The sequence below is a fragment of the Uloborus diversus genome, unplaced genomic scaffold, assembly GCF_026930045.1.
Source record: "Uloborus diversus isolate 005 unplaced genomic scaffold, Udiv.v.3.1 scaffold_12, whole genome shotgun sequence".
In the NCBI taxonomy this organism is placed as follows: domain Eukaryota; kingdom Metazoa; phylum Arthropoda; class Arachnida; order Araneae; family Uloboridae; genus Uloborus; species Uloborus diversus.
Genome location: NW_026557876.1, coordinates 2,560,611 through 2,580,228, shown reverse-complemented (window position 1 = coordinate 2,580,228; position 19,618 = coordinate 2,560,611). Strand labels below are relative to the sequence as shown.

At 36.4% G+C, this 19,618-nt stretch overlaps 1 protein-coding gene across 2 annotated transcripts in view; it reads left to right on the top strand.

Annotated features, from left to right (window-relative positions):
- Window positions 1-19,618, top strand: part of LOC129232361 (alpha-(1,3)-fucosyltransferase C-like) — a 45,836-nt gene that overhangs the window by 12,021 nt on the left and 14,197 nt on the right. For both annotated transcript variants that reach the window (XM_054866512.1, XM_054866513.1), the window contains exon 2: window positions 14,310-14,755. In XM_054866512.1, coding sequence (XP_054722487.1) covers window positions 14,355-14,755 — 401 coding nt within the window. In that variant the 5' untranslated portion in view covers window positions 14,310-14,354. The remainder of the gene's footprint in view (window positions 1-14,309; window positions 14,756-19,618) is intronic.

Genomic DNA, 19,618 nt, shown 5'->3' with positions numbered 1-19,618 from the left:
CGAGAAATGATGTCGAGTTTCGAGTCTCCTCGTTGAGGCTTGTTTGTTTAATGCATGTGGTTTATCTTCTTGCTAACGAAATGTGTTATTTATGTGCTAACACCGGCTGCATGCTACATGCTAATTTATGCACTGCGTATGAGAGTCGAGGGACGGCGGGAAACGAAAAGACAGAAGCTATTTTGCGAAATGATTTCGAAATAGTTATTTCTTTACTTATAACCTGCGTCATTTTTTTTTATCCTGTACTAGCGGTACCCGTACGGCTTTGCCCGTAGTAGAAAAATTAAAAGGTCATTCGGTTCGCCTGTATACTAACAAATAATGGATGATGAATTTCTCGCCCATTTGCTTGCCCATGTTACGGTAATTTGCTCCTCCACATTATGATAACTTGCTCGGTAAAATGCTCTTAAATGTAATAGAAAAAGAACAAAACTGAATTTTCGAAACATCGCTTCAAGGTACAAACCCCCATACTACCAACTAATTCTGTGCCAAATTTCGTGAAAATCGGCAGAACGGTTTAGGCGCTATGCGCATCACAGACATCCGGACATTCAGCTTTATCATTAGTAACTAGTGGTACCTGCAGGGCTTTGCCCGTAATAGAAAATGAAAAGGTCTTTTGGTTCGCCTGTATATTTACAAATAATGAATGGTGAATTTTCTCGCCAATTGGCTTGTGCCCATGCTACAGTTCCACGTTATGATAATTTCGTAATTTACTCGTCCATCTTATGATATTTTTGTTCTTAAAATTGGACTAGAAAAAGAACCACATCGAATTTTCGAAAAATCGCTTCGAGGTGCACACCCCCATGGTACAAACTAACTTTGTGCCAAATTCCATGAAAATCGGCCGAACGGTCTAGGCGCTATGCGCGTCACAGACATCCTGACAGACAGAGGGACATTCAGCTTTATGATTAGTAAAGATAAATGAACCGAGTTGAGGAAATCCTTGAACTACACTACACGCACCACACGCAGTTTAACCGGTTCGTTGGTGCGCCAAAGACTTGATTGTTTTTTGATCCAGACTACGAGGGGAATGATCCCTAATCAAACAATCCCCCCCCCCAGGGCTTAGATCATTAAACACATAGATACGGCAAGTGGGTGTGGTTGTTGACGCAAGAGACGCGGGGGGGGGGGGGAGATTCCGCCTGAAAAGTTTTGGCACATTTTTTTTGAGTAATCACGATTGCTTATTGCTTTCCTTTGACTGTTTTTGGCCTGCTATCATTTTATTTTCCCACCGCCACCCTCCGCACCATCACCGTCGACCGACTCCTCACAATGCTGCTCCTCTAGCGAAAGCCGTCTCCAGGTTGCATCCATGTCCTACACACACGCGCATACATACACAACTACACGTACACATACACACACACAAACGCATACACCTACACACACATACACAAACACATCCAAATACACAAACACATACACACACGCATACATACAGACACCTACACATACACACACAAAAACATACACACACATACACACAACTACCCACGCATTCATGCCTGCACACAGACACAAACACATATGCCTACACACACATACACATTCCCCCCCCTCACACATTCATACACACAACTACCCACACACTTATGCCAGCCCACAGACACAAACACACATACACATACCCCCTACACAGATACGCACATACCTCCCACACACAAACACACACGCCTACATACACACACTCGTGATTGCGAAAAACATAATTTGAATTCAAGATGTCAAAATTCAATTTTTTTTTTATTTTTTTTTCTGTCACCCGCAAGCGCATAGTTTACGGGTTCATAAATAAGTGTTTTTTTTTTTCTTCAATTTCTACAGTGAGTTGTTGAGTTATGCCGATTTAAAAATGGTTCTACCAGTTGCGTTCTCGTAAAATAGCGACAGAGGAAGAAAACGCCGGAATCCCAAAGTTCTCAGTCACCTGGTACACCTGTGGCGAAATTATTTGATCTTTTCCCCAGGGTCATTAAAGTTGTCGCCTTTACTCCTGCTTCAGAGCATACAATAGGCTCTAAATAGAGGGGCTCAGTTGTCTGAGCCCCAGGGCCGCAGAAAACCAAGGCGGGCCCCTTGTCAGATTTGTCACCGCCCCCCTCCCCTTCCCCGCTCTCCAAAAAAGAAAAAAAAAGAAAAGAAAACTGTTTATTAGAAATTAATTAACTCCATTGAAAGTTCCATAACAGTAAATACCGAAAGGGTAAATTTTACTTCATCTTTACTTTTCTGCTTTTTCGGAGTTGAGTTTTTACCCTTTTTCTCCTTTCTTTTTTTTTTTTGTCTGTCGCCGCCCCCCCCCCCTCCGAGGCCCAGTCCCCTAGTTTCCGACTAGGCGGCTGACGTGGCCTCTCGTCGGGCCTACCCCCCCCCCCTTTCCAGAGGTATATATTTTCAAAAGCTGTTGACCAGATGCTAAAAAAGGGCATTACTAAATACTCTGATGGAATTTCATCCCATCTGAAGGTTCAATTAACTCTGAAAAACGTGGGGACCACCGAATATCAGATTCGTGAGCTTTCCACACAGATATTTGAGTTAATATAATCGTGCTCACTTTTATCAAATGAATGTTATAATCCAAAATAAAAGAACAAAAAAGCCTTATCGTAATGAATTCCGACTAAAAGCAACCAATAGTGAAACTTCTCATTGCGAAAACGAACCGTATACAAAAACCGCGACTTTCGAAAACGAGCCCTTGTCGACTTCGAAAGTAAATTAAAGTAATGTTATAGTGTCGACTTGGAAAGTAAAAGTGTTATAATCCAAAAGAAAAGAACAGAAAAGCCTTATCGTAATGAATTCCGACTAAAAGCAACCAATAGTGAAACCTCATTGCGAAAACGAACCGTATACAAAAACCGCGACTTTCGAAAACGAGCCCTTGTCGACTTCGAAAGTAAATTAAAGTAATGTTATAGTGTCGACTTCGAAAGTAAAAGTGTTATAATCCAAAAGAAAAGAACAGAAAAGCCTTATCGTAATGAATTCCGACTAAAAGCAACCAATAGTGAAACCTCATTGCGAAAACGAACCGTATACAAAAACCGCGACTTTCGAAAACGAGCCCTTGTCGACTTCGAAAGTAAATTAAAGTAATGTTATAGTGCCGACTTCGAAAGTAAAAGTGTTATAATCCAAAAGAAAAGAACAGAAAAGCCTTATCGTAATGAATTCCGACTAAAAGCAACCAATAGTGAAACCTCATTGCGAAAACGAACCGTATACAAAAACCGCGACTTCGAAAACGAGCCCTTGTCGACTTCGAAAGTAAATTCTTGTGAATCGGAGGACTCCCCTAGTGAGTGTTTTTTTACAATGCTGTAAGGTCTGAAAAAGAAAACCTATTTCTCATTACAAAATATTCTGTTTAAAACTAGAATTTAAAACGATCAAAATATTGAAGTTTTGAAAAACCGCTGCAAATTGCATTTAGGACCACATCCACGCTATCTGTAACCAAAATCTCCCATTTCCGAACAGCCTGGGCGGTCATTCCAAGCTCGTCAGCTTGAAAGATCGAGATTTTCGCTCACGTGATCGGCTGTGACGTAGAAATGTCGCAAAGTAGTATTCTAATGTACTCGAACTTAGCTTGCGGCTAGGTTCGAGTAGATTAAAATGCTACTTTGCTACATTTCTACGTCACAACCGATGACGTGAGCGAAAATCTCGATCTCGCAAGCTGGTGAGCTTGGAATGACCGCCTGATTTGCTAAAGATGACCGAAACGAGTGCACACACAGAGACAAACACTACGTTTTAAACATCCATTGTCCCATCGAGGGAGATTTTGCGAGTCAAAATCTTCCCCAGTGCCCTTGATTCAAGATACACAGTCAAATTCCGTTGCAACAAATATCAAGGGATTGCCAATGTTGTTCGCTGTGAGAGAATTTCATTGCAATGGAGTAGGGAAGTTTTCAATTTTATTTTTATATGATAGAGTAACATGTATGAACATCATAGGTGAAAAAAGTTTTGCGATACGATAAGTAGTTTTTTTTTTAATTAATTTTTAAAGTTCAAGCGCTTGTGACGTCAAATGGCATAGGAAGTGACGTCATGCGCTCTTCCGATACGGGAGAAGCCGAAGGACGTGCAGTTGACTTCGAAGACGAAACGTAAAAGGCTTACCTCCTCGCATTTAACTCCTCGCGTTTCTGGAACATTAAACCTTTCATTCCTCTCGGAAGTATTCGAATATCATCATTGATGTTACATGAGGAAGATTATTTAGATTGTGCTTTAACGAATCCGACCTCCATAGTGTGTTCAAAAGGATTATTGAATTTCTAAAAAATAAAAATATCAGCGCGCTCGAAATGTCCGTAGCGAAAACAAGGGATCTTCGGCGGAAGGCCCCGTGACGTAGGCTCGTGACGTTTCAGAAGAGCGCACTTTTGCGCGTGGATTTTTAAAAATTCATGAAAAATCAACCACGGTGTTTTAAAATTCGGCGATGGTGAATTTTTTAGTTTTGAGGGTCAATGAACAATATCCAATAGTCAAAATATGAACATTTAATAGGTTGCAACTTCCCTATTCAAGCAATGTTGTTGCCTAGTGCCAGCTCTAGGCCGACAATTTGTGGTGTGCTGCTTCACTTTTTAAACTTTACCACAATTTGGTGTGAAGTCGTACTTCCACAGTGGACCCATGGCACAAAGACTCATTTATAGGGTAGGCAACCATTCACAGACACATTCACGCAAAGAAAGGACAGGAGAGAGAAAGTACATCCATGCCCGAGCCGGGATTCGAACCCGGGACCTCCCCATCTTAAGGGGAGTCAGTACCCTCTATACCGTCAATGTTAATTTGCACAGGTTCATGTACCTTTTTCTGAAAATCTGTTTAAGATACATTTATGACATTTTTTCTGTACCTTAAGTAAACTGTTTTCTCTATACTGAAGTAACATTTTACAGAAAGGAAGCTTAGTTTTTTTTAAAAAAATTCTAATGCGTAAGTCACTGTTTTTTTTTCAAAAAATGCCATTTTGTAACACGAAATCAGCTCTGTAAAAAAATATTTTTGGAATTTGAGAAAGATTTTACTTCAGTATATGCAATTATATGTATGGAATAGGTGGTAAAAATTTCAGAGCCTAAGACAATTTAGTTTCTGAGAGAAAGGAACATTTAGTTTCAAAAATACCATTTCGAGATATTGCAATTTAAGGGGGAAAATCATACCTTATCAACATGCGTTTAAATTTTTTTAAAGCTTATTTTAACTTACTTCCAATATGAGCACCATCCAAGAAATTTGTATCATTAAAAAGGTATTGAAATGGAGTTTCAAAACATATAAAAATCAAGAAATCAAATTTTTGAAAGTATTTAGGGAACTGACTCCCCTTAAGTCTGACTTAAGTCCTCTGACCATTCAAGCAATGAAACGGCAGTTAACACGGGGCTGAACAGTTATTTCGCTGACAATGGATAGTTCGTTGTTTTGGTATTCGCTGCAAGGAGAGTTTGCTGTACACCAAAAGCTGATTTTATGCGGTCTAATTTGATGCGATTTTTTTTTGTGCGGTGCATTGAAATTTCAATCTGATTTGGATTCAATTGACGAAATTACAGTAGGCGCCGCTTAATGTGATCACTTTGGGACAAATACAATTTGATAACAATAACCGACTGATAACAATAACCGGAAAGAATCCAGGAGATACAAAATAATGATTTTTTTCCAATTAAGGTGCATTTATTTTGGAAACCTCAAATTAAAATCACATTGACTCAACTGAACGCAGTTTTAAATTATTAAATTAACAGAATGGAAATATCTGAATTATAAAAAGTTAAAGCTAAATTATGCAATTTTTAATCACACAGTAATAGGTGAAGTAAAATAGGACCGTTTTCCCTGACATTCGTAAACCAGTTTCAAAGCACATTCAGCTTTTCTATCTTTTCCAGCATGGTTTTGCTTGTTGTTTAAATTTTAATTTGACTTCGCTTTGTTTTCAATTTCGACACAATTCTTTAATAGTTTACAAAGTAATGGCAACAATGGAGGTCCTACATCAATGCCTGCAACAAGTCCAGCGACTGATTGTTTTTAGGTGCAAAAGAAAGTTTTCTTGTGGGGAATATGGTCACTGGGGGGCGAACTTTTTGTAGCTTCATTCCTAGAAAAATTTTGAACTGCTATTGAAAACCACAAAATGCTACACAGAAAGTGAGTCTCGTCAGGGTTTGCCTACGTATTTCTGTTAATTGGGGAACAATAACGGGGGAAAAAATTGAAAGTTTATGAAAAAATGATAACAATAAACGAAGACGAAAAATTCAGGAAGATTTTCTGGTAATTTTTACTGTAAAATAGCATCGCTAACGCATCGTTGATTTTTACGGTAATTTATACCGGAGAAATAAGCGATCCCAGCGCCAATTGGTTGCTGTGGCCTACCGAGGAAACCGTAAAATTTTACAGTAACATTTGATTTTTACGGTAATACTTACTGGCAACATGGATGCCAGTAACAATTACCGTAAATTTTCCGGAAAATTTTTAACAGTGCGCTGACTACAATATCCGACGTTTTTAACGTGTGTTAACCTACAAGTGTTCCGGGACTTCGTGATTCTGATAACATTAAGCGAATGATAACATTAACCGTGATCACACTAAGCGGCGCCTACTGTATTTTTAAAACGAGCGCGAGGTAGTATCTTCAAGTGATGACATGGGCACCCCGATGGGAAGTCATTGTGCGGCGACCGATCCTTGTTTCCGAAAGCACCCCTATTGTGCTGCTAATCAGTCAGACCGGGCAGATAACATTTGCACTAATCTGGCGGCAATGGCGCTGATAAGCGAGGAAACTGTGAGTGAGCACGCGCCTATTTGTGGAGCCTTTTACGAGGGCCAAATATGAAGGTGAGTGTCGTAAATCTTTCAAATTACGAATTTATGACCGCTTTTTGGATTTTAATGTTTTGATTAAAGACGTGTGCAAACTTTGATGGCGGGAGAATTCCATGAACGCCGGGCGAATCGGATTCGAAATCGCGTTCTATCCCCTTTCGAAGCTTTTGGTGTCGACTTTAACTTGTTTTCCCCTCCTCATGCAGCGTAACTTAGATTTAACGATACCGGATTTAACGATTTCCTCAATTTGAGGATACGTTTCACTGCTCCGGATTCAACTGCATTAAATGAAAATAGGCTCCTTAATTTAGCGATATCCTAAATCTAACGATTTCCTCAATTTAAGGATACGTTTCTCTGCCCCGGATTCAACTGCATTAAATGAAAATAGGCTCCTTAATTCAGCGATATCCTAAATCTAACGATTTCCTCAATTTAAGGATACGTTTCTCTGCCCCGGATTCAACTGCATTAAATGAAAATAGGCTCCTTAATTCAGCGATATCCTAAATTTAACGATTTCCTCCATTTAAGGATACGTTTCACTGGTCCGGATTCAACTGCATTAAATGAAAATATGCTCCTTAATTTAGCGATATCCTCAATTTAACGATAACTTTTTCTAGTCCCTTGACAATCGTAAAATCGAGGTTACGCTGTACTTTCAATTTTCGATGTCACTACTTCTAACTCGGGGCATTTCCAAGCAACCCGTCTTTTGGGGGGACGGGGAGGGGGTAGACCTCAAGATTCAGAAAATTTTCAAGTGGCCAATGGCCACTAGACTCAAAAAACTTGGTGGCCACCAGTTTTACCGGGTTTCGAAAACAGCGCTCTAGTATGAGAATGGGGGGGGGGGGGGGGATTTCAATTTGTATTTTTTGAAACAAATATTATGAAAGTGATGCTTATAAGATATAGTTTATAGAAATATGTTTTTTTTCTTTCTATTTTTAATGATGTAATGGATTTTTAATGAAATACGGGATTTATGAGACAACATGGAACAATGATTATGACAAAGGAATGGTAAAATGGGGGGAGGGGCTTTGTGCGGGGTTAAAAACAAGTTGCCTTTTCAAGTTTTAAATTAATTTGTTTTCCTATTTTGACAATTTTCAGAATAAGGGTTGTTTGAGTTAATTGGGAATCAAATAGGATCAGAACGACCTTCGAGGGTTTATGTAAAAAAACATACATTATGGTGTATTTTTTTAAAGAGCCAAAAGTTGCATAATATTGTCATACTTTCAGAACAAGATTTAAAGCAAAACATAAAACTGTTTTAGAAAAAAAATTTGAAAAAAGTACAGGGTTCATACATTTTGGTAAAAAAAAATTCCCTGACTTTTCCGGGTTTTCCAGATTATTTTTTAGATAATTCCAGGTTACTCGCTTCATTCAAAATTAAGTTTAAGTAACAATATTTTCAAAATAGTCAAAATTGTTCAAAGTAGCAATGCGTAAGAACTAAAACTTTTCCACTTGTAAAATAACAATAAAAAAAACCCTGGATTTTTAAAAATAAATTTCTATCACAAGTTTTTTTTTTATTTTGTTTAAAATTGTTTTTATTTGTTTACTATTTGTTAAAAACAAAGTACTTTCAACTTATTTTAACTCTTCTTTGATGCCACATGTCATGCATATTAGCGTTTTGCTGTAATCGGCAGCAATCTTTCTCCACTTTTGGTTTAAGATTCTTTTTTTTAATTTTTTTATTAGTATGTAACACAAAACACATTGAGCAAAGTACAAAGCTATTTTTCAGTATAAATATGATTAACTTGTTGCACCGATGGGCGTACCATATAATGCATTTTAACAAAAGTCAACATCCGTCGATCATTAGGCCAATGCCAATAATCAGTTTGTTTCCCTTTTGCATATAAAGGATGCTTGCATTAAAATTAAAAATTTTCCTTTTTGTACATTTACTTTCAATAGACATTGCTTTCAAAAGACTTTCAATAGGCATTGAGATAAACATCTAATTATATTCTTGTAAATTTTTGTCTTCTTCCATCTCACAAACGACCAAATATGGCGACTAAGTAAAAAATTTAAGATAATGAGTAGATTTTTAAATTTGTAGCATAAAAGTAGTCATAAATAATAATTTATCCTTAAAAAACTACAATTAAGACAAAATAGTCATTTTTTAGCTCATAAGTCTAAATCAATTAGAATAAAAAAAAATGTTCTGGAGATAAAATTTCGCATTTTTCCAGAAAATAATTACGAATTACACGGGAAAAAAGGGCACATTTTGTGTTGTTATCAATACTTTGCATTGCAATAAATATCCAATGCTATTTTCGGAAACTTAGGCACTTAAAAAGTCTTGTACTGCCATCCTGGGAATGACCAAATATGGCGGCTACGACGAAAATTAAGGAATAATTTTTTGAATTTGTAGCATGAAAACAATTTAAAAATAATAAATCTTCATGAAACAACAATTCAGTTGAAAAGTTTTTAGCACATTTGCGTACATATTTAAAAAAAAAAAAAAACAAGTTGCAGCACATTTTGCGTTGTTTTCAATAGTTTGCAGTTAAAGAAAACATCCAATTCTGTTTGTTTTTGGAAACTTAGGCATTGAAGCATCGTGTCTACTTTCATCTTATGAATGACCAAAAATGGCCACTACGATTCATTCGTAGCTGAAAAGACTTTTCGATTAAAAAACGATTTTCCCAATTGAAACTACCATCCGCAGGCTTGTGCTTTAGAAGCAGGAAAATGTTCTTCTCCTGTTAAATTTGTGCATAATTCCTGTTCACCCTAGGATTTTTTTTCTTTGGAACTGTTAAGGGGCAAAAATGGCGTCCGCGGAAGTTTTTTTTTTTTTTGGGGGTCGGCTTTTTTATTTTATTGCCAGCGTCATTTTGCCTCAAAACTTTTACACTTTTTTTTTTCAGGAAACATCGATAAAAACGAAGATTAGAACTCAAAGTACAAAATTCATTGGGAAAAAATTGGGGAAAAAAAATTTGGGGGGGGGGGGGGGGGGCAAAATTTGAAATTTCCCTGACATTTTTAACTATGTCATTTTCCCTGACAATTCCAGGCTTCCCCGGAGCGTACGAACCCAGTATATTTAATAACCATATTTTCCTGCGTATTATCCGCGGGCGGCCTATAATCCGCAGGTTCTAAAATGGGCTTGAAGAAGGAAAAACCTTTGTAAAATACAATGCAAAAAAAAATAAAAAAACAAAGTTTGAATTTAATATACATTTGAGCAACTAAACTAAAAACGTGAAAGGTAATTACTTTGAAGGCATAATCAAAATTAATCTGAAATATAATCTAAAATATAATGATTTCTTCTTGAAATCATGATTATAGTACGCTAATTACTTGAAAAACAAAGAGTCAAGACAAAGGAGCAAACGCTCTGATCTTGTGCAAATGGTTTCCTAATTCACTGTATTCTTGCTTACTTTACATATCCTGAATCGCGTAAGAGGATCATTCAAGCAACGTAAAATAACCAACATACAGGCAGGCAGTGAGAAAGAACATGCAAGCTTTGTAAAATAAACAACATTCAGTCGGAGTACGGTCTCTATCGGTGAATCCTTATTGTACTGATGCATCTGTGGAGTGGTGTGGAATTCTTTTCTTGGGATCTAAAATAAAAATAACTCCCCAAAAAAGTTGGCGACTGTAGAAATTTTTTGGGGTCGTCAATTTTGAAAACTAAGTCGCCACGTGGCGAGTGGCGGCCGTAAATTTTGACCTTTAGGAGGGGGGGCTATTGTACTCCCTCTGGATTTGAAAAATGAATGCTTTTACATAGAAACTGGCGTGATTTTTGTCGTTTTCTGATCAAATTTGCATTGAGTATATTCCCTCCCCCCCCCCCGTCCCGGACAAATTCTAATTGATGGCCCTGAAGCTTGTGTTACGATGGTTGGACCCAGAGGAGGCTTTTTTTTTTCTTATCTCTCGGTCGGCCAGGGCCATCCAATCAAATCCAATATGAGTAAAAGTGGTTTCTTGATCTTAAATTCAGCACTGTTTTAATTTTTTAAGAATTTTAAAATTGAGGCATGTTTTTTTCTCTTCAAAGGCTAGTCTCTAGCGATTAAATCACATTTTGATTAATTTCAAGTTTTTTAACTTATTTAAATTAGTCAAATAATTATCTCTCTCCTCATTGGACAACAAGGTAAAAGGACCACAAAATCCCAGATCTGATCCCCACATTCGAAGATCTCTATGAAGACAATATATATATATATATATATATATATATATATATATATATATATATATATATATATATATATATATATATATATATATATATATATATATATATATATATATATATATTAATTTGAATTTTTGCATCTTGAATTCAAATTATGTTTTTCGCAATCACGAGCGTGTGTATGCGCGTGTGTGTTTGTGTAGGCGCATGTGTGTGGGTGCGTGTGTGTGTAAGTGTATGTATGCATGTGTGTGAGTGAGTATTGTGTACGCTCGTGTGCTTGTAGGCGTTCGTGTGTGTGTGTGTATGTAGGCATGTGTGTTTGTGTGTGCAGGAGTGTGTGAAGTCGTGTGATTGTGTGTGTGTGAGCGTGCGTGTGTTTAGGACATGGACGCCTCCGACCAGGAGAAGCGCATAGCTCAGGACCGGAGCAGCTGCGCCTGCAGAGGACGGCGGGCGGTGGTGCTGCAGAGGCCCCTGGTTCAAGCTGAAAAAGGAACTGTAACATCAAGGACGGTCAAGTGAGAACAATAAGCAATCGTGATTGCTCAAAAAAGAGGTTTAAAAAAAATCGAAAATGAAAAAAAGGGGGGTAATTTTAGAAGAAAATTTGGTTATTTGGGGGGGGGGGGATCAAGAGAAAAAAATATCATAGGAAGTCGATTCATTAAATGAAAATATTCCTGGAAAAATAATTTTTGAATTTGGGGGATTTTGATAGAAAACATCGCTTTTTGGGGGGAAAATTGGAAGGGAAGTGGGGAAATCTGGATTTGTGTGTGTGTGTGTGTGTGACCCCCCCCCCCCCCCATCCTGGCAACACTGCAAAACACACCGCTTTGACGTGATTAAAAATCGAGCTTCTTCCTTACCAATAAAAAAAAGAGCAATAAGTATAAAGAACAAACTAGTATTTAGTTAGAAACGAAAGCACGACATTTTAAGCACATCAAAATTTGAAGAATTTCCAAAGTAGGAACTAACAAAAACAAAGAACACTAAAAAAAAAACCGCGTGCTTTATTTAATTAAATAATACACACACACACACAAAAAAACTGTCTACTATGTTTCCCTAAAGTGTGTAAAAAGTAGTGTTTCTAAATATTCAAATGATTTTAAATTCATGTTTATTCCGGAGAAGCCTTGATTCAAAAATTATATAATGATTACTTTTAATATTGCTGTTGTAAGGCAACGAATTTTCGTAACAATGGGTTTTGTATATAATCATTTAATGGGGAAATGACATGAAATTAACCGTTTTCCATCATAACTTTTTTAAACTAAGTTTTTTAGAAATAAATCATAGCCTATGTTGCTACCTGATAATGTAGCTATCTGTGGTGAAAAAATGGTTAAAATCGGTCCAGTAGTTTTGAAGTATACCCCGCGCATACTTACGTACAGAAGTAGCCATTTATGCGTATAGATAGGCGTCAACACAAAGGAATGTTGATCGAATTGTCACTTGCTTTTGTCACGATCGAAAATGATCTGTACAGTAAATTTCGGATTATCAACAATCGAATGAATCAACAATCAGGAGAATGTATTTTCGCAGTGAAAAGCACACACCAATGGCTGTATTTTCGTCGAAATTTTGCAAATTGAAACGCAGTTGTTTTTGTTTTATTTATTTACTAGTGGTACCCGCACGGCTTTGCCCGTAATAGAAAATGAAAAGATCTTTTGGTTCGCCTGTTTATTTACAAATAATTTATGGTGAATTTTCTCGCCAATTGGCTTATGTCCATGTTACGGTTCCACGTTATGATAATTTCGTAATTTACTCGTCCATCTTATGGTAATTTTGTTCTTAAAATTGGAATAGAAAAAGAACCACATCGAACTTTCGAAATGTGTTCCCAAGCGTAAAATTTGCTAGGGGAGGTATTCCCGTCAGGGTAATGGCAGTTTCTTCACAAAATGTCATCTACGTCGAAAATATAATAAAGACTCTGATTTACTCTTTAAAGAAATCTCCGTTAAAACTGAAGGAGAGTTGGAAGGAATGGGTCAGCTTTGCATTAATGCTTAGATAGAATATGAAAAATTATTTTTAGCTTGCTCGTTAGATGTAGGATACAGGAGCAAGAGCGTAAAACTGCTTCTGGACATGCTAGAAATAATTTTTCGCATATTATTTTAGCATAAATGCAGCGCTGACCCCTTCCAACCAACTTACCTCGACCGACGAAATAACAGAGCCGGGAACACCTTTACAATCAGTAAATAAAGATGTTAGTGTCACTTTTTTTTAAGGATGCCGAGAAAAACCAAAATGAAGAATAACACAAACCCCAAATACATAACAAAAACCAATATTAAATTATAAATTTAAAATTTAAAAAAAAAATCGCCGAGGGCCGATCTCATATGAAGATGAATTTCGCGTATCAAAACACACATTGTTAACATGACATATGAACTGACAGCAGATAGAAATTTTAAATCATTGAGCTTTTTCGTCTTGTTTTCCGACTGTAAAATCGCTACTAATCACGCGTATAAAGGCTTAGAATTGCATTTAGAATATACTTAACAGGATTGTAGCTCCTACTGTATATAATTTGGAAGTTCCAGTTAAATATAAAACGTAGAAAACTTCGTTCTTTCAATTAGCTCCAATATTTTTATCGTTGCGGGTAAGTTTTTACTACCATAATTGTGAAAAACGTTGAGCCGGCTTTTAATTAATGTCTCCAACTCTCCGGTAATTAAAGTTCTACAAAAACGAGGCTAATCAAAGCACTTTCGATCAAGTCAGCTTTTGAACGAAAAAAATAACTATCAAAATCGGTTTATCTGTTTAGGAGCTACAATGCCACAAATAGACACACATATACACATTTTAAAACTTATTATCCTTTCCTTTTTGCGACGGGGGGTATAAATCGGCCTCGGAAATGATACCTTATAATTTAAATAGGGAATAAAACCTAATTGAAACGGAATTTAAGAGTCTTTTATTCAAATATTTAAGAATTTTTAGAATAGAAAAGATCCGTTTAAGATCCGTCAAACAATAATGGATACAGATACAGATCTTTATTTTCCCTCGGATATCCGGAACATCACTACTGCGGATGACCAATGTCGGAGGACATGAATGTTTGGGAATTTATACTTGAAAACTAAATATATATCCTGTTATCTCCCATCAGGGTTGGACCGGAACCAGCGATGAGTGATCGAGCCCGCCCTTCGACATGGAAAGAATTCCCGCCCTGAAGTGTCCCCCCAGGAAGACCCTTCTCTACCTCTTCTGCGCCATGTTCCTCGCCTGTGCCTTCTACGTGTTCTACGTGAGCGAATCCTACACTTCCGTCCACTTGCTGGAAGACAACATTCCCAATCCGATCAACAGCCCGTCTTCCGTCCAACCGCCCTCTACGACGGCTGCCGAAGCAAAGTCCGCCGTCACCAAGTCGTCTTCCGAGAACGCCACCGCCTCTGGCCCGACCACTCCCGGTCCGCCCCCTTCGGACGGCTGCCGGACGGGTCCCCCCAAGCTCGTCCTGCTGTGGACTCCCTTCTTCGGGTCTTGGGAGTACTTGGGCAACTTCGAGCGCTGCCGGAATTGCCGGAACTGCCGGATCACCAGGGACAGGTGTTGTATCGTTTATTTCATACTCGTATTGATTTGTCACAGTTAACGTTGAAGAAACTCTAATATGTTACTGTTAGCCACCCGGTTCTAACCAGGAAGTAGTCGGCTTCTCCATTTATTGAAAGACTGGCACAAAATATGAATAGGTCGGGAAATTCCAGGTATCGTCGAGAGGGATCCTAATTGGGGTTCAACGTGTGTGTCATAACCCTCTCCAATACCCCAGAAAGTTTCAACGCCATCAAACGTACATTTAAGATTCTATCACATTTTTTCGGTTTTAGTAAGGTCTAAGTTTAAAAAAAACATGAGCAATTTCTTTTTTATCTTCGTCGTAGATTGTATTATTCATTTTTATTGTAGGTATCATGATTCCCTATATTTTAAAGGTTTTATTTCTGATTTTTAATGTTGTAAAACTGTGATCTTCTCGATGTAACTGCCTTGCAAAACCAAAATGGCATACCTTTGTACCCAAGGACACACAACCATGTGTACCCACGGACAGCAATTTTTAGTGTCCTTGGCTCACACCTGAGTCTTCTTACAATGTGAAGTACCTCAAAATGGTGCCTTGTCATCAACGTCCAAAATTTACTTTTAACAATGATGATGAATTTGAAGTACGACTTGAAAATATAGTGTTGAAGTGTAACTCCCACACCTGTTGTAGGATCTACAGACCGTCAATCCCACCTATTTTTATTTGAAGTCAACTTTTCCAGATTTTTGTTGGTTTAATCTAAACTGAGGTTTTTTTTTTTTTTTTGTAATGGGTTAATTTTGGTTAAAGTTTTCAATTTGCATATAAATTGAGGTTATTATGTGTAGGTACACAGAGAGCCATACTATCATGAATCTAATTATTTTTTTGTTTAAAAACATATTTATTATTCATAACATCATTAACTCTCTTAAGACTTGCAACTTTTTTAAAGGGTTCACTAACGTTAAAAATTAAGGAAAATTTAAAAAAAATTGAAAAATAAAAAAAAACCTTTGATTAATTTTCAAACTTTAATTTCTGTTGAATATGTTATTTAATGTTATTTTCAGTGGATGTTTGAAGTATTTCAATATAAATTTGCTTATGAAAATGCATTGAGTATAAATTAGTTCCTCAGACCTATTTATATCTTATTGTTTTATATATCCATGGGTACAAAGGCACCTGTCCGCGGGGTGAACGGGTTGTTGTACCCACGGACAAAAAAAAGATGGTTTTTAAGAAAAAATTTTTGAGGTTGAAAGCTTTGAGATTTTCACCTGACAAAAATTGCCAAATTAGATGATAAGTTGTATATTCTGCCAGAAATTTTTTCCGATCGATTATCCATTCCCAGAGACCAGCAAAAATTGAAAAGTAAATTTTGTCCGTGGGTAAAGCAGCTTCCCCTACACATAGAGCAAATCCAGACAGGGTGCCCCCCCCCCCGAAGTTAAATGGCGCAAATACCCCTCCCTCCACAATATTTTTCGAAACCCTTTTTTATTTTTTTAGCTCTATTTTTATTTTCTTGCAAGTAGCTTATACATACTTTAACTATACTTGTCAATAAGTGCACTTTTTATAAAGCTTTTCCTTTTTCCGGGTTTTGGGGTCTGAGTTTTTAAGATCATCTTCTGGTTCTTAGGACAACATTTTTGAGGTACTTAATTAGCTCTAACTTCCTTTTTTATTGCCGTAAAAACGAAAGTCAAACATTTTTGGAGTCGCGAAAAATATATGCTTTTAAAATATAAACCAAAATAAGAAACAACTCTTTTGATAAAGACAAGCCGGAAAAAGCAACAAATAATTTGCCATCTGAAATTCCCAAAATTTTGATAAAACTTGTAAGAAGACCTTAATGGTTTTAATAGCATCTTCAAATGAGTATTTTCATCATTGTGCAGAGTTCCAATTAATTCTCCCCGTATTTTATAAAACTAAATTGGGTATGTAGCCAAATGGCAACACGATGCACTTAAGGGTGCGGAAAGTTAGCTAGGCAAAAAGCTCTCTGCCAAGCCAAACGGTTTTCATTGTCACCACCACAAGGAAGGAATAATCCGAATATGTTCAAACTTGGAGGACATTTTATTCATACACTGTAACAAATTTCGGAAACGTTTCTGGATATATCGGAAACGTTTCCGAAATAGTAGGAATCCTTCATCCAATAGCGAACTCCTCAATATTCAGAAAGCTTTTTGTTATTTCAAGATATCTAGAAGCGGAAGTGATGACGCAACGCTTCGAAACCTATTTCATCCTTCCAATCAGGCGCCAATGAGTCGGAAATAACGAGAACTTCTTTTTTTCTTATCTATGGTTGCTGCAGTCAGTAACTGTTTAGCATTGGATTGCTTGTTATTTCATGTCTAGAGAGTAGTAAAATGTGTCGAAACTAATTTTACGCCTTTGCATTTTGGACTGCCCTTGATTTTTTAGACGATGTACGCAGCTATTAAATTAGTTAATAACCATTTGCTTCTTTACAATTTCCAATGCGACCATAATTAGATATATATTGTGTGTTCAAGCGTGAATAGTTTCAACACCCGTGTTTATACTTAATGAAACGAAACCCTTTGGATTACTTATTCAGTTGTAATGGAGGTACTTAGATTTTCTTCCGCTCATGTTCACTTGTAAGTATTAATGAATATTTTAAAACATGTTGTTATATACATTTATATTTTTGTTGATTTGCATTTGATGAGGCTCCAATTGTAACTGTTTTTGGGTTTATCGAATTAATTTAAAGTTAGCCTACATATACCTATGTGCGCGGTGTACTATTTGTTGTAACTAACTGAAACTGATTAATTACGCAAAAGAAGTAAGATTTATATTTGAGAAGCAATCACAGAAAAGTTATTTCAAAATACTTGGATGTACATACATTTTGGTTCAAAAAGAAAAAAAAATCAATTGTTTAATTCATTAGAAATATGGTAATGCAAATATTTTCTAGTATTGTAATATGCTTCACAAAAAATGTGCCGGTATAATTTATCTTTTTTTATTATAATTTATTCATTCATTTAAAAATATTTATACCATTAGAAAATGACCATGTTATCTATTAGTAAGAACATAGTTATGAAATTAATTCATCTGCTTATTCATTTTGTTAAATGTGGTTAACAATAAAAAAATTCCATGACATTAGTTCCCAAAATAACATTTCCTTCGTGGATATACTAGTTTAATGTAGGACAGTCAGGAGGAATGAGTCAGTGGCAAAAATGGAACAGCTGCATTTACATGCTGAAATAAAAAGTAATATTATTTCATGTCATCGTTTTAAAAGTGATCAGTTTTTAAATACTATGTTATTAATATGCAATGCACATATGGTGAGAGACTGTGCCATTGACATTTTCAAGGGGTTGCTTTTTTTAAGGTGGGGGGCGCTTTATATCATTTTATGGGTGCACCATCACTCTTATGGTGTGGGGGGGGGGGAGACTCGTATATATGAAATGGAATAATCATGTAATAGAGTTCAATGTTTTAATAAATAAAATATATAATGCATTTTGCGCACACTCTAAAAATAAAATCAGTAACCTATTTTGATTAAGTATCTATATTTGTGATAAACTGGAAAAGGGCAAGAACAGAAGAATAAACCCGAATGGTTCCAGCAGGGGGACTTTGGTGTTATATTTAAATTCATCAATTTCTCTGTTGGTACTTTTCGGTACACTTTGTTCGTCAAAGAAATTGACTTGACGTGAACAAATTTCGGAACGCAAAGTGTAGGTAAGTTCTGTCAAATTTTATCCGAAAATAAAAGCTATCAAGTTTGATACAAGATATGTTTTAAGTTCTGCATTAAAAATACAATATGTTGATAATTTTGTCTTGAAAATATGGAGAGAAAAACTGAAGTTTAATATTGTTTAACAAACAATCCCACTTTCGAGAAAGTACTCCCCTTCCCTCCCCCGACGATTTTGTGATTATGAATGAAACTACTATATTATTTCATAAATTTTCAAAAATTTATAACTGTGCATATGTTATGCTGTTAACCATGCTATTTGTCATTAGAAATTCAGAAAAAAAAAAAAAAAAATCCACGAATGATTCTAAAATTGCTTGTTTCATTGCTCTTAGATATGAAAGAATTGAAACTGATATGGTATGCAATACTATAGTAAAGAATTATTTTTTAGAAAAAATCACAGAAAAAGGATTCCGAAATTCTCAGAAACGTTTTTGAAAATTGTTTGGAGAATTCCGAAATACTCGGAAACGTTTTCGAAACTTTCATGAACCACAGCTGCACAGAATACTCAGAAACATTTCTGGAAATTACGGAAAGAGGATTCCGAAATAATCAGAAACGTTTCTGAAAATTACAGAAAGAGGATTCCAAAATACTCAGAAACATTTCTGGAAATTATAGAAAGAAGATTCCGAAATACTCAGACACGTTTCTGGACATTACAGAAAGAGGATTCCGAAATACTCAGACACGTTTCCGGACATTACAGAACGAGAATTCCGAAATACTCAGAAACGTTTTTGAAAATTTCATGAACCGCAGCTGCACGATAAACTCAGAAACGTTTCCGAATTTTTTTTACAGTGTACGAGGGCAAATCAAAAAGTCTTAGCGCCTATTTTTACTTCCTTTTACAAAAAAGGAAGTATTGTATTCGCGAAAAAAATTTCACTCAAAAATCAGCCTTCATTTCCATTTTGCTCACCCCCGAATGAATGTTGAGTTTTTTTTTCGACCCGACCACACGTGGATATATGCCTAGGAACGTACAGACACCCGAAATATCCATTTTGACGACCCCCGAGTTAATTACCATGAATTTTCTCGTGACGTACGTATGTATGTGCTTATGTGTGTGTGT